A 13,656-nucleotide genomic window follows, 5' to 3' on the forward strand; every position below is an offset into this window, starting at 1 on the left:
TCTTTCACTGCCTAGGTTTCTCAATTATACAGTAAGTAATGGAATTTGTGGTAGCAATACATGCAGAATAATGTTCAGGAGGAGGAGGCAGGCTTAAGGGAAGGCAGGAATTGAGCAATTTATATAATGCTGAACTGATAAGAGTTACAAAGTAAGACACGTGATGTATGGTGTATGTAAATGGAAAAAAAATGTTAATATGGTTTGTTTTATTTTCTATAACAAATGTTTGCCTATGTCCTAAGTGATAATTTAATAAATATGTTTAGAAATATTTTTTTTTATTAGTCCTGTTGTTCCTACTAGTACCAGAACTCTCTGGGTATCTTTCTTCCACATTGCTCTTGTTTCTGCTTGCAAATCCTGGTGCTTTACAACTTTGTGTCTTTCAGTACATATGACACTATAACTGCTGGATGTAGAATTTCAAGAATGAATACTACTTTTGTCTTTTTTTCTTGGACTATTATATCTGGTTTTCTTGCATCTATTTTTTTGAAATGTTGGAAATGGGTAATCACACGGGACATGAACTTCACCATCGTCAGTAATGTTTTGTAATTCATATAGCTAGTGCTTCTCATTTACTTCAATACTGTATTCTTTGTACAATCCCCATTGCAACAGTCTTGTCACTTTATTGTACCTTTCAATAAACAGATCCTTGGCCATGAGTGTATCACACCCAGCAATGAGATGTATAATTGTTTCTTGTTTTGTTCCACAAAAAATGCATTTGTCGGTTGCTCCCACATTTTCAAAGCAAATTGTAAACCATTATCTTCGGCCGCCACTATTAGCCTTTCATCTTTTTGTTTAAATTTACCTCTCTTTAACCATTTCTGCATTAAAATTTGGTCTACATACCCCTATGTTTGTGGACATTCCAGATTTCTTTCTCTTTCTTCAAGTCCTTTTCTTTATAATATTTAATTTGCTGTTGGCACTTTCAGCAGCTGAGTTATGTCTACTTCTGGTTTGATTTCTGTTCCAACTCAGTTCCAAAATGCTTCACCTAAACCAAGCAAAGATGTCATTTTAGACTTCTGCCCTTCAAGGTTTAGAACTTTCATTATGTTTGGATTTGATAAGGTCAGCAAATATATATATATATATATATATATATATATATATATATATATATATATATATATATATATTGATAAGCAAGAAGCATTTTTCTTGTTTTCTTGTCCAACTGATTCAGTGCTATTTTTGGCCAGGCAGTCACACCAAAGGTGTAAGTGAGAACTGGAGCAGCAAACTGATTTATAGCCTGGACTTTATTCCTAGATATCAAGGCAGTTATAGCAGTTTCAATATTTTCATTTCAATTACAGCTTCCTGAATATTATAAAAGAACATTTTTTCTTTTTGTAAAACACAACTAGTTGTGGCAGAAAATGAAGAATGTCTTGGTATTTTTTTCCATAAAATTCTATGCAGTAAGGCACCCCAGCCGAGAATCAAATTTTACTTGAGTACATGTTTTTACAGCATTCGTGTACATGAGTTAGTGGGTTTTATCACACTGTGTACAATCAGATTTGGTCAGAGTTTGTTTTTGTCTGTGTGTGTGTGTGTGTGTGTATATCTGAATGTATATATATATATATATATATATATATATATATATATACATATATATGGGCCCCTATCAGAAGCTCGAGTTTTCAGAAACTCAAAATTGATAAATTGATATGATCAAGACCATATGATCGAGTTTCCAAAAACTCAAAGCTTTTGATTGGAGATTGCAGTACAGACAGGATGGATGAATTTACAGTTTTCCCCACAGTACTGCGATCTTGGAGTGGGTATATACAATATGCAGGGGGGGTGCAGCCGCCCACATGGGGGGGATGTAAGGGGCTTGCCCCTACAAAAAATGTAAAAAAAGGTAGATATTTGTTTTTTTTAAAGTTCGAGTTTTTAGAAACTCAATCATATCATCTTGACACTATCAATTTCAAGTTTCTGAAAACTCAAGCTTCTGACATAGACGTATACACACACACACACACACACACACATATATATATATATATATATATATATATATATATATGTGTGTGTGTGTAGATGTGTATATGTATATATATATATATATATATATATATATATATATATATATATATATATATATATATATATGTATAGAGAGAGAGAGATATGTGAGTTTGTGCACGTTTGTATGTCGATGTGTCATGCACTGCTTCAGGAAACCAAGTCCCTCCCAAACCTCACACCACAATACATTGAGTGTGCAGGCTACCATGCTAAGCTGCCATGCCATTTACGGTAAATAATTACTGTGCTATACTAATGCAGGGTACAAAGGCTGCCCTGCTTTGCATCTTGCCTTATGTATTCAGTTGCAGCACTGCTTAGGGTACTGCATGAATATATGGCATACATTTTTTATGGTGACAAATTGGAAACTTTCTGTTGGTGCACAATTCCTTTCACAAATTGCTACCATGATAGTATAGTGAATGAGATGGCATATTTCCTAAATCTGGTGTACAACGCAGACCAAATCTACAAATTATGAAGTCCTACTGATAGAATTATAGATATTTTGAGTTGAGATTTCTCTAACAGCTGCAAAACAAGGGTTTGCAGGTTCCCTACACATTGAAATTCCAAAAAGCCGATTCCCATATGGCCGAGACCGTATGATCGACTTTTGGAATTTCAATCATGCAGAACGGGCATCTCCGTATAGTGCGGAATGGGAAGATTTCCATCTTCTGCACTGTAGTGTGATCTCAGAGTTGGTATATTTAAGCTGCAAGGGGTGTGGGGGGGGTGCAGAGGTGTTTGCCCCCCCTGCAAGCAATGTGTAGGTAATTTTTTTTCTTAACGATGTTCGAAATTCCAAAAGTCGATCATATGGTCTTGGCTATATGGGAATCGGCTTTTTGAAATTTCGATCATCTATAGTAGACCCGGGTTTGCCGTTTATAAATTAGATTCTCTCAAAAACTCAAACTGTATGGTGCTTTATCATGTTAAAATATGAATAAATATGTATGTCCACTACTTAAAAACTGATTTATATCTTAACAGAATGCTAATACACAAAATGCAATGTTACACAATCTATAAAATACATTTGTATCATTATATAACTGCATTATCAAAAGCATATTACATTAAAAAAGTATATTAAAGTACTGTTTAATAGCATCTTTGTTTAGCCCTTGCCATGCTATATAACGACTATTTTAAGTGTCTTACACTTTTGCATACCTTAGGAATTCCTTCAGCACTCTTAATAATTTCCAGGAAACAGCTTTGAATTAAGTCCCAGGATTGTTTTAAGGATGGCTCAAAGACAATTTTGGGCTCCTCCACTTTGAGTCGAATTATCATAATTTGTGGTAGAATGAACTGCATTTCATTGTAGACATCTCCAAAATCATTTCCATTCTTGGCAGAACATATTAAAAGAGAATTATGGTAAATCATTCATTCGAACAAATAATTTATCCATACAAGCTACTTAAACTTGTTTTGAATCAGGAAACATTTAAACACAGACCAACATTTAAAGATATAACATATGAATATTGAAATACAAATCATTGCTGCAGTAAAGAAAGAACTTAAAAAGAAGAGCAGGTCTATCAATAATTTACATAATTTAATTACTTTTTAACACCTACATAAAATAGTCCTCATTCTCTGTCACTCATTCTACAATGTTATCATGACAGACTGTTTTCCTACAATGGGATGCTCAGTATGCTTCTCTTACCTTCACTAACATTAAAAACTCAAGAAAACCTGGGAAAACCATTATGAGATTCATGCAGTGAATGCATAACTCTTACACCAGGAGCTGAATGTTAATATTTTAAATACTGTGTCCATAGTGTACAAGATGGCACATTCTAATGACATCACTAATATTTCCCTTGTGAAAATATGGGTACAGATGCAGAATAAATGCTTCTTCCTTCTTTCACTGTCACATTCCTGTTACTTCATGGGGTACATGAAATGAAATATGTACTCACATCTCAAATATGAAAACACAGCAGACAACACATTGGGTCAGATTCCAAAAAACTTGCTCTCAGTTCAAGTGAATTACTTCAGTGTAAGGTCTATCTATAAACAGGCTTACACTGGAGGCCAGATTGCAAAAGGCCTGCTTTCAGCCTGTTCTCAGTGTAAGTGGTCACTTACACTAACAGCAAGTCTTTTTGGAATCAGGCCCATTATGTGGCAGTTATTTTCATAAATATGCAAAAATCAAGGGTTGCTTCCAATTTAAACCTTTTTGTTTGTTTGCTTTGTTTCAAATATTTAGAAATAATAGTTGGAATATCTCAACTTACATTTAGCATACACTGAGTTGCCCTGCTTTGCCACAACATTATTCACAGACACTCACAATCCCAGTAGTGCCATATCTACATCACTATGACTCGTTCAGCTGAGCAACTAGTCAAATGAGCACCCTACTATCCTGTGCAAGGAAATAGAGCTGGTTGTTGGAAAACAATATTCAGGCACACTTCCCAAAGAAACTACACATATACTCACATAAATGCACATATACACAGGAGCACACAGATGCACGCAAGCCTGCATACACACACATGCGCACATACACACACACAAACACACGCACACACACACCCACACACACACACCTTACTTCTTCAATCTCCTGAGATATACCGAGACATATAAACATGCACAGCCAAATAAACACTCACAATAAGCAGTCATGCACATTCTGTCACAGTACCCACTCAGACTGTCTCTATACTCTATACTGACACACACACACACACACACACACACACACACACACACACACACACACACACACACACACACACACACACACACCCAAAAATACGGGCACTTGGACATACACTTGTATACATACTCATTTGTACAGTACTTAGATGGACTGGCAATCTGGCAGAGCAAAGCTGCATCTTATCACTTTCTTTGAAGACATATGTGCCTGGAATACAGAACTTTAAACAACCCACTAATCTTTGAAAACTATTGTTTAGAATACCCCCTGGTGACCTGAACACAATAGAACACCTGGCCTCAATAAAAATTAATATAAACTGTACCATGAAAATGTGACAACTTCATGTGTGAAAGATTTCCATATCTATGGAATAAACTGCCCTTCTCAAACTGGGCTCATCAATTCATATCTTCAAGAAGTGTAGGATGACTCTTAATACTCATAAGTTCAACGTGGGATCCATGGTATCAAGCTCCTCAATGGCTAATATGTCCTGATTGAATTCACCAAATCAATGAAGCTATGAAATCTAGTCATGTGTATATTTATTACTGCTCTATAAAGGAAACTGATGTATATCGTTACTTTTTAAAGGTGAGCATTACATACACAGATAAATTTAACTAATTTTAACCTTTACTACAATAATGCATCAGTGCCTACAATTGTTAAAAATATACATGTGTAGCTGTAATGTAAATACCTTGTGCACTAAGAAAAAGGAGAGAAGATCCTCTAAAGAATTTATAACCATTCCTCTTAGTTGCAGTGACATCAAGGTTGCAGCTGCTGCAAAGAATTCCTGGATTTGCAGAATGGAGTCATGATCATTGCAGGGGGCCAGGTGTAGCCAAGATTCTTTGTGTGTAATAAACAAAGAAACACAAGCTGGAATCCATCTGCCAATATAAAATGTAAGAAGAAAGCATGACATTTCTATTATACTGCACAACAAACAATAACTCAAGGAGAAGGTATATTTAAACAATATGGAGTTCCAAATGCAGTCACATATATTATAGAAACATAGGCTTTGACAGCATTCAGGAACTGTATGACATGGCAAGTCTCCCCATCTCTCCACCTACCGAGTAAACTACATATTTCAGCTATTAATCTAAATCTTCCAACAAAAACATCTATATGAATTATTCTTTACCTAGTCTTCATATTTTGTTTTTAATTCTCTTACCATTTTTCAATCTGCAGACTCCCCTGAAAGGGTAAGGAAAAAATCCATACTTACATTAGCACTGGAGCATAATGTCTTCTGCCAGCCACCTAGACTTTGTTGATTGTGATGAGGTGCTTTAAAAGTTTTCTCATGGATAGTAGGGAACTCTTGTTTTTTTTCTTTTTTTTCATGGATAGATAGTAGGGATCTCTTTTTTTTTAATCTTATTTTATACAGCTTCTGCTGCAAAATCTGAAACATGCCCATTTTGGAAAGTAAGCTCCCCAAAGATGTTGCAAACCCATTTAACATAGCGAGACAGTGTTTTAAAAAAACGAGTTATACTAATGGAAAAAAGTCCGGGCGACCGGACCTTTTTCCATTAGTATAACTCGATTTACAATGGGCACGCTGGCCAATCAGCGTGCACGTTTTGGGGGGATCATGGTATAATAGGGAGGTTAGATGAAGAGGAATGGGGGACAGGTAGATTATTGTTAGAGAAAATCTTGGTCAGGTCAGAAATAGTTTCAATAAAAAAATTTGGAGCCTGCAAAATTCTTTGGGGCTATTGTTATCATTGACTGGAGCTTAATATAGTAGGATTTTTTTGTCCTTAGTGATTCGTTGTTTTACAAGGCTATGGAGTTGTTTGTATTCAAGCAGGGTTTTGGGCAGTTTGTTGTTTTGGTAAAGCTTCCAGGATTTGTAATTTGTTTGGTTTCTTTGGATAGCCATGGAGCGGTATTTGTTTTTATCCTTTTTGTTTCTTAGTGGGGCTAGGGAGTTTAGAGTGTCAAGGAATATAGAGTTTTAGTGGTCTATAGCTTTATCAAGAGGAAGGGTATTTAGGATCTGCCAGTTCATTTGTTTGAGAATATTTGAGAAAGTTGAGGGGTTGAAGTTGCTTAGGTTGTGAGTGAGAATGTATTGATGCTGATGTGGGGTAGAACTAGTTGAACGATGAATGAAGGCTGAAAGTTGGTCGCTAATGGTGTCGGTAATAGTGCCAGAGTAGGTTATTTTATTTGGATGTGTGACTAGGATCCAGTCTATAATGGATCCTGGGGGATTTGTTTTATTGGGTCGGGTGGTCGACAGGATTACTTGAGTAAAGTTAAAGAGGTTAATGGATAGGGAGGGAGAGAGACTATTGATCTAGTTCTAGTCAATATTTATGCCTCCTAGTATGTAAGTTTCATAATTCATTTCAGATGAGGCCCATAAGAGAATATCTTTGAGGGTAGAGATGTTGCTGCCAGGTGGTATATATATATATATATATATATATATATATATATATATATATATATATATATATATGGCAATGATGTAGATATTCTTGTGTTTATTCATTTTTAGTAGACCAAATGTTAGTTCAGTATTGCTGAATTGAGGGATTGGAATTTGGAGGGGAATTAAAGTGAGAAGATTAGAGTAGATTAGGGCAGTGCTGCCACCTTTTTTATTTGTTTGGTCAGTTCTGAGAGACTGAAATCCTGTAGGCATGATTTCAGAGTCAGAGATATAGGGTTTGAGCCAGGTTTCTGAGATGGCTAAGATATCAGGTTGGTTATGGCTTAGCCATGCTTGAAATTGGTGAGCTTTATTGTTGAGACTTTGGATGCTGAGTGTAAAAAAATATAAAGGTATTGTGGGGGGGGGGAGGGGGAAGGAGTTATTAGTAAGGGGACTAGGGCCAGGGTTGGGATGAATATCTCCAGCTAATATTGGGTTATTGAAGGAAGTAACCTTTAGTCATTTGGGTTTATATTGAATGAGTTCGGGTAGAACGAACATTAGTTTAGGAATAAGTATTTTAGCTGTAGTGGTGATAATTTTAGGATAGAAAAGGTACAGGAGGTTAGGCTGAATAAGGGAAGAGGAGATGGAATAGAAATGAGTGCATGAATAAGGGAGAAGAATGGTGTGTCAGTTTGAGATGAAAGTGGGATAGGTGGTACATTGGAGGAATATGAGCTGACATAACATAGGGGAATTAGGAATACAAGGAGGAAGCAGGGAGCCCGGAGGGTGTGGAGAAGTAAGAGGAGCATATTTAGACAAAGGTAGTTTAATGTGTATAATTTGGGGGGAAGAAACAGGTAAGTAAGAGGGGGTAGAGACAGAGATAAAGGTTATCTTAGTTTAAAATGAAACAGAAGAGGGGACTTCAAATGGTGGGGGATTAGAGTGTGTGATGTGTTTATGTGGGAGGGAGAGAGGAGGAGTAGTAATGAGGGAGGAGCTACTAGAGGGCAATTAGGTAGAGAGGGTGGAGGAGGGGGAGTAATGAGGGAAGAGCTTTTATTGGATAATTAGTTTGAGTGGGTGGAGAAAGGGTAGAATAAATGTAGAGGTGCTGAGGCGGGTGAAAATTGGGGGCAGGGTAGGGGAGCGGAGTGAGCCCATAGGGCGAACAGAGCAGGTAGAGTCAAGGAGGAGGAGAAAGCGGAGAGTGTATCAGTAAAGGAGAGAAAAGATCTGAGGTAAGGAGATAACAGTAAAGGCGCTCAGTATTTGAGTTGAAGGAAGCAGAAGGTTCACAACAGCTAGAGGCTCTACAGGGCAGAGATAGTTTAATAGTGTTGGCTAAATCTGAGGCTAGGAAGAGGGCAGTAGTGTACGCATGCATTGAGGTATAGAATGAAAGAGGAATGTTGCCTCCTAGTGGCCAGACTGGGTAATTACAAAGGTAGATCTTGGACACTTTACATTTTAGGTATTACTTTTCTTTTTTGTGGATAAACTCTTGGCAAGGCTTGTAAGGGCCCCAGGGCCATTAGACTAGTATCCTCCTATGATCCTATGGTGGCAAGAAAACTCTGAAGCTTTTTTATTTATTATTTATTATCTTCTGTTTACTTTGAAAATCCTACTGGGCACAAGTCCCATCTTCATCAGAGACCCATGAGGAAAAGGCTCCACATAAAATATATATTTACAGTGAACAACAATAAAAATTAAATATTTTAGGTATCACTTTTCAGGTAGCATCGAGACAAATAATAAAGACATTTATCATATTCTTCAGAAGTTATATTATTTTACTTTAGTCAACGAAATGTTAACATGTAATAGCTGCAGAATGCACATAGGTTCAGTATACATATATTGACATTAATGACATGGGATGTCACAGCAAGAATAGAAAATAGAGCTGGAAGGGTATAAGCATAAATAATCAAAAAACATAAGCAGAAAGAAATCTGAGAGTGCAGATGTTGAGATACCAGCAGACAGGTAAAGATAATGAGGTGGATAAGGAGAGGTTATTAGTAGGAGAGGATTAAGTATGTAAGTTAGTTGGAGGAGCAGCACTGGGGGGGGGGAGAAATGATAGGGATAAGAAAGGTGAAAGAGTAAGGGTAATCCCTAAAGAGACTAGCAAGGGAAGAGATACAGAAAGAAAGGTGAGTTTAGTCAGCATGGGAGCATGAGCATAGCCATGAAGAAGTTAAGTGCTGTTTTAGATTGCATTTGAAACATGTGGCAATGTTGCCTTGTTTTAGAGTGGGTAGGTTGGGGATTGAATGGTTTTGTGAATATCTAGCTGAAAAAGGTCTGCCGCATGTTAAAATTAACCTTTATGAAAACTTGCTAAATACTGTGTTAAACATTTTTTTTAACATTTGACAAAGTAATTTACCATCAATGTACAGGGGTTGCCATGGGGTCTCTGCATGGTGGTCTTTTTGGGAACACTGTGATGTTACAGTGGGAGAAGAACTATTTATTTACATCACCATTCTATACCCACTGTATTTATACAAGATACCTGCATATCTTTATTTTATGGGATGGAAACAAAGATTTAATCCTACCATTCATCCAGTTCATCAGTGATTCAACCCCACTTCTTAAGTTTACCTATACCTGTAGCAGTGAAAACATTGCATATTTTGATGTATGGCTTATAAAGGACAATTTAAATGTTATGTTTCTTTCCAAAATATATTGTAAGAAAACATTCCAACAGTTTTCTTCACTTTGAAAGCTCCCACTCCATTATCCAGAAAAAGGCTGTAATAAAGGACCAATTTGTACATGCAGACACGATAACTTCGAGAGAAAAGGATATTTGGGATGAATGCCAAATTTTGAAATCTATGTTTTCCCCCACTGACTTGATAGACAATGCAATGTATGAAGTGATGAATAAAAGCCAGACTAACTATTTTGCTCCCATTCTATTTCAAAAAATGTCTCTCATCACACATTACAAGTTAGCACTTCAAGTTTGAGGGAAGCCAATGAGGTATCTAATGCTGACAACAACTTATATTATTGTTTTATTACTGTGTTTACAAAAGAAAGTCTGTTAATAAAAACATACTTGAGAAGAACTGGACAATTCTACTTAATGAACATCTCCTAAGGGAAAATATTGGTGAAAAAACAAGAATTATATATTTCAGGCGAACTAATCTCAAGGCTTTGTTCGAAAAGCATTGAAACAGACTACTGTTAAGGGCATGAAAATTTGTGGGTCGTTGCAGTTACTGTAAGTTCATCACTACACAACAATTACAGGTCAACCTACATGTAATTAACATTAATGGCTTGTATACTTGCAACTCCACAGGGGAGAATTTATGAACACAGTTATGATGTCAAGAAAAAAAAAAAAAAGAAAATGACAAATGCATTAGATAATCACATTAATAAAATCCTATACATGACTTTAAATTTTGTATTGTTGAGCAAATATATATGATAGACATGGTCCATGGCAACTACATGTTGAATGGCATGAGCTGTACTGGCAACTCAAGTTAAATTCTAACAACTGACCTGGTTTAAATGGTCAAATCTCCATTTACTGCCAGTTGAGGTTAAAAGTGTTAGAAATATAGTTATTTTTAAAATTAACAGGGTGGATAATTTGACCAGTTTTATTTTCTGGTGTAGAATGCTGCTATAGTATTAAAAAAGAAGTTATGTCCTTACCATAACATTCCCTCTATGTTGTCGATTTTCACTCATTCTTGACAGATGGGTTCAGTTCTGACCTCTTGGAACCGACTCAGCGGTTATACATAGCTTGCACCACCCAAAAACTCTCGAGCTAAGGCTCTACCCACAATACCTCTCTTCCCATTACCTCAGATCGATTTTGCAGTGAAGAAGAGAAATTACAGAAGCCATGTCTAAGGTATAACCCTGCAACATCCCAGGATTAGGTCCAATCCTTTAGAAGTCTCTTGGAGGGGGCAGGAGGGTGGGATGTCAAGAATGAATGAAGATCGACAACATAGATGCAATGTTATGGTAAGGACATAACTTCTTTATCTGATGTTGTCAATCTTCATTCATTCTTGTCAGATAGGACAGAGTCCCCAGCTACTTTAGGTCCTGGACGGTCCTAAGGGAGGATATTCCTGAGTACCACAGAGCCAAAGGATGCTCTTCCCTGGGAGACCATATCTAATTTGTAATGAATGATAAAGGTATGAGGAGTAGCCCATGTTGCCGCTGCACATATTTCTTCAGTGGAAGTCCTGGAATGAAAGACAGCTGAAGTGGAAACAGATCTGATGGAATGCGCTCTAACCAGAGCAGGTGGTTTGAGTTTAGTCTGATTGTAGACAAAGGTAACACAATCTCTAAGCAATCTTGCTAAGATAACTTTTGATACCGGTTTACTCAATCCGAGTCCTGAAAAAGATATAAATAATCGGTCAGATTTTCTAGAAGATTTTGTTCTGTCCAGGTAAAAATGTAATTGCCTGTGGACATCCAGCAGGTGTAAGCAGTATTCTCCTTTGAAAAATTTTGAAAGAATACTGGTTAATATAAGATTCTGACACCACATTAGGAAGAACAGGTTGGTTTTTAACAACACTCTCTCCTTGTAAAAAATGATGTAAGGATGCTTCACACAAAGCTTGCAATTCAGAAATTCTCCAGGCAGATGTGATAGCCACCAGGAAGAGGGCTTTCCAAGACAAACACTTGAGGTTGCACGTAGCTGCTGGCTCAAATGACTGTTGAACTAGAGTTTGTAAGACAAAGGTCAAATCCCATGGTGCTACAGGATCTTTTAATGGAGGATTTAAATGTAAGGTGCATTTAAGAAAATTTTTGAACAAACAATGAGACATCAAGGAATGTTCATCAAGTCCCTCATGAAAATTGGAAATAGCAGCTAAATGAACTTTAATTGGAGAAGTAGAGGCTCCTGATTCAAATAAGGTCACTAAATATTTCAGGACCTTATCAACTGATGCATTTGAGGAGATCTCTCTGTAGACGTGTGAAGTGGGTCAGGCAGTTCAATGACCGACGTGCAAAGGTTGTAGAACTGAACATGCGCTTCCCAAATCTGTCCATTATCCTAGACTCTCTATTAGGAGGATGGACAGATGCAGAAGTCTCTGACATCTCTTTTTAGTGGCTGCCGCCACCACCATGGCATCAACAGGTATGGGTTTAGACAGAAAAAGCCTTATCATGGGGTGCTGAAATGTACTTGTTTGGCCTTCTAGGAACAGGCTCCATAGAATCTGGTGACTCCCACACCCTTCGAGACAAAAGATCCATCAACTCATCGAAGGGCGGAGACACCCAAGAGGTGGGGGGGGTCGGGACCCGAAAGCCTTCAGGAGCACCAATTCGTCCTCGGTAGGGTTTTGGGGCTGCCAGTCCCCCCTCTGCTTAAGGATCTCAAGGATATCCCCGAAGTAAATATCCTCAGAGGGGGACCGTGGGGACCCTTCTGATTCCTCCAAATCGGTGTCCAACATGATGGATTCCTGAGGGGAATCCAGATGTTTCCTCTTACATAATCTCTTCTGAGGGACCTCCTCAGTGGGAATCTCTGGGGAGGTCTCAGAAGAGCAGGGTTCCCCCAAAGGGGCATCCTGGGGCTCTGGGTCCCTGTGCTTACTGTGAAGCTGTGGAAGCAGAGAAGAAGCTGGTGCCTTTCAGGAGGAGGTGGCCATATCAGAAGTTGTGGAAGCCCAAGGGGGCAAAGACCTCCTCATGGCATCCAAGGCCCCACAGCTCCGATGTGAGGAAGCACCCAGGTCCAAAGACACCGAGGACTCCTCTCGCACCAGAACCGCCGGCTACGAGCCCGAGGTAGGAGTCAAACTCATCCGTGCCGTAGCCCCAAGAGGGAGAGTCGGAAATGACGTATTGGTTCGATTCTCCCCAGGAACCGACAGGAGAGTGTCGGCTCCCAGATTCCACCACCAGAGCAGAGGAGATCAGGGTGGTCGGTACTGACAGTTCAGAGGTGAGTGTCAGCACCGACAGCTTCACCAACGACTGACTGACCTTCTCCGGCTCCGATGTCTTGGTTCAAGTCGGAGGAGAACAACAACAACAACAGGAGAGGACTTTGTCAGTTCCGAAGCTGATACAGTTGAAACCGACAGAATTTTTGCAAGTGCTGGATCCTGTAGAAGTCTCCGCACCACTCGGTCCACGTCCAAATCTGAAAGTCTGGAAGCCCAAGAGGAGACCACCAACGGAGCTGGTGACCCCAGAATCAGGGACCTCAAAGTAGGATATATCGGTTCCAAAACTGGGGACTGGCTCTTACCAGCAACCTGAACGGTCAGTTCCGAAGGCACTGGAGCCGAGATCGTAGCCTTTTTAGATGTCTTCGGAACTGATGAGCCCTTCAGAGCCGAACTAGATGACGAGGCTGGAGAAGAGGGATCTGGTTGACTTGAAGCAGAATCCAAAT

General features: G+C 38.4%; 1 protein-coding gene across 1 annotated transcript in view; it reads right to left on the bottom strand.

Annotated features, from left to right (window-relative positions):
• The window catches only part of DNAH3 (dynein axonemal heavy chain 3), a 2,217,123-nt gene that overhangs the window by 1,467,464 nt on the left and 736,003 nt on the right, over window positions 1-13,656 (bottom strand). Inside the window, exons 9-10 of the mRNA XM_044089509.1 lie at window positions 5,490-5,685; window positions 3,256-3,435 (exon numbers count right to left, since the gene is read on the bottom strand). Coding sequence (XP_043945444.1) covers window positions 3,256-3,435; window positions 5,490-5,685 — 376 coding nt within the window. The remainder of the gene's footprint in view (window positions 1-3,255; window positions 3,436-5,489; window positions 5,686-13,656) is intronic.

The sequence above is a fragment of the Protopterus annectens genome, chromosome 12.part0 (genome assembly GCF_019279795.1).
Source record: "Protopterus annectens isolate FY-2018-M chromosome 12.part0, PAN1.0, whole genome shotgun sequence".
In the NCBI taxonomy this organism is placed as follows: domain Eukaryota; kingdom Metazoa; phylum Chordata; order Ceratodontiformes; family Protopteridae; genus Protopterus; species Protopterus annectens.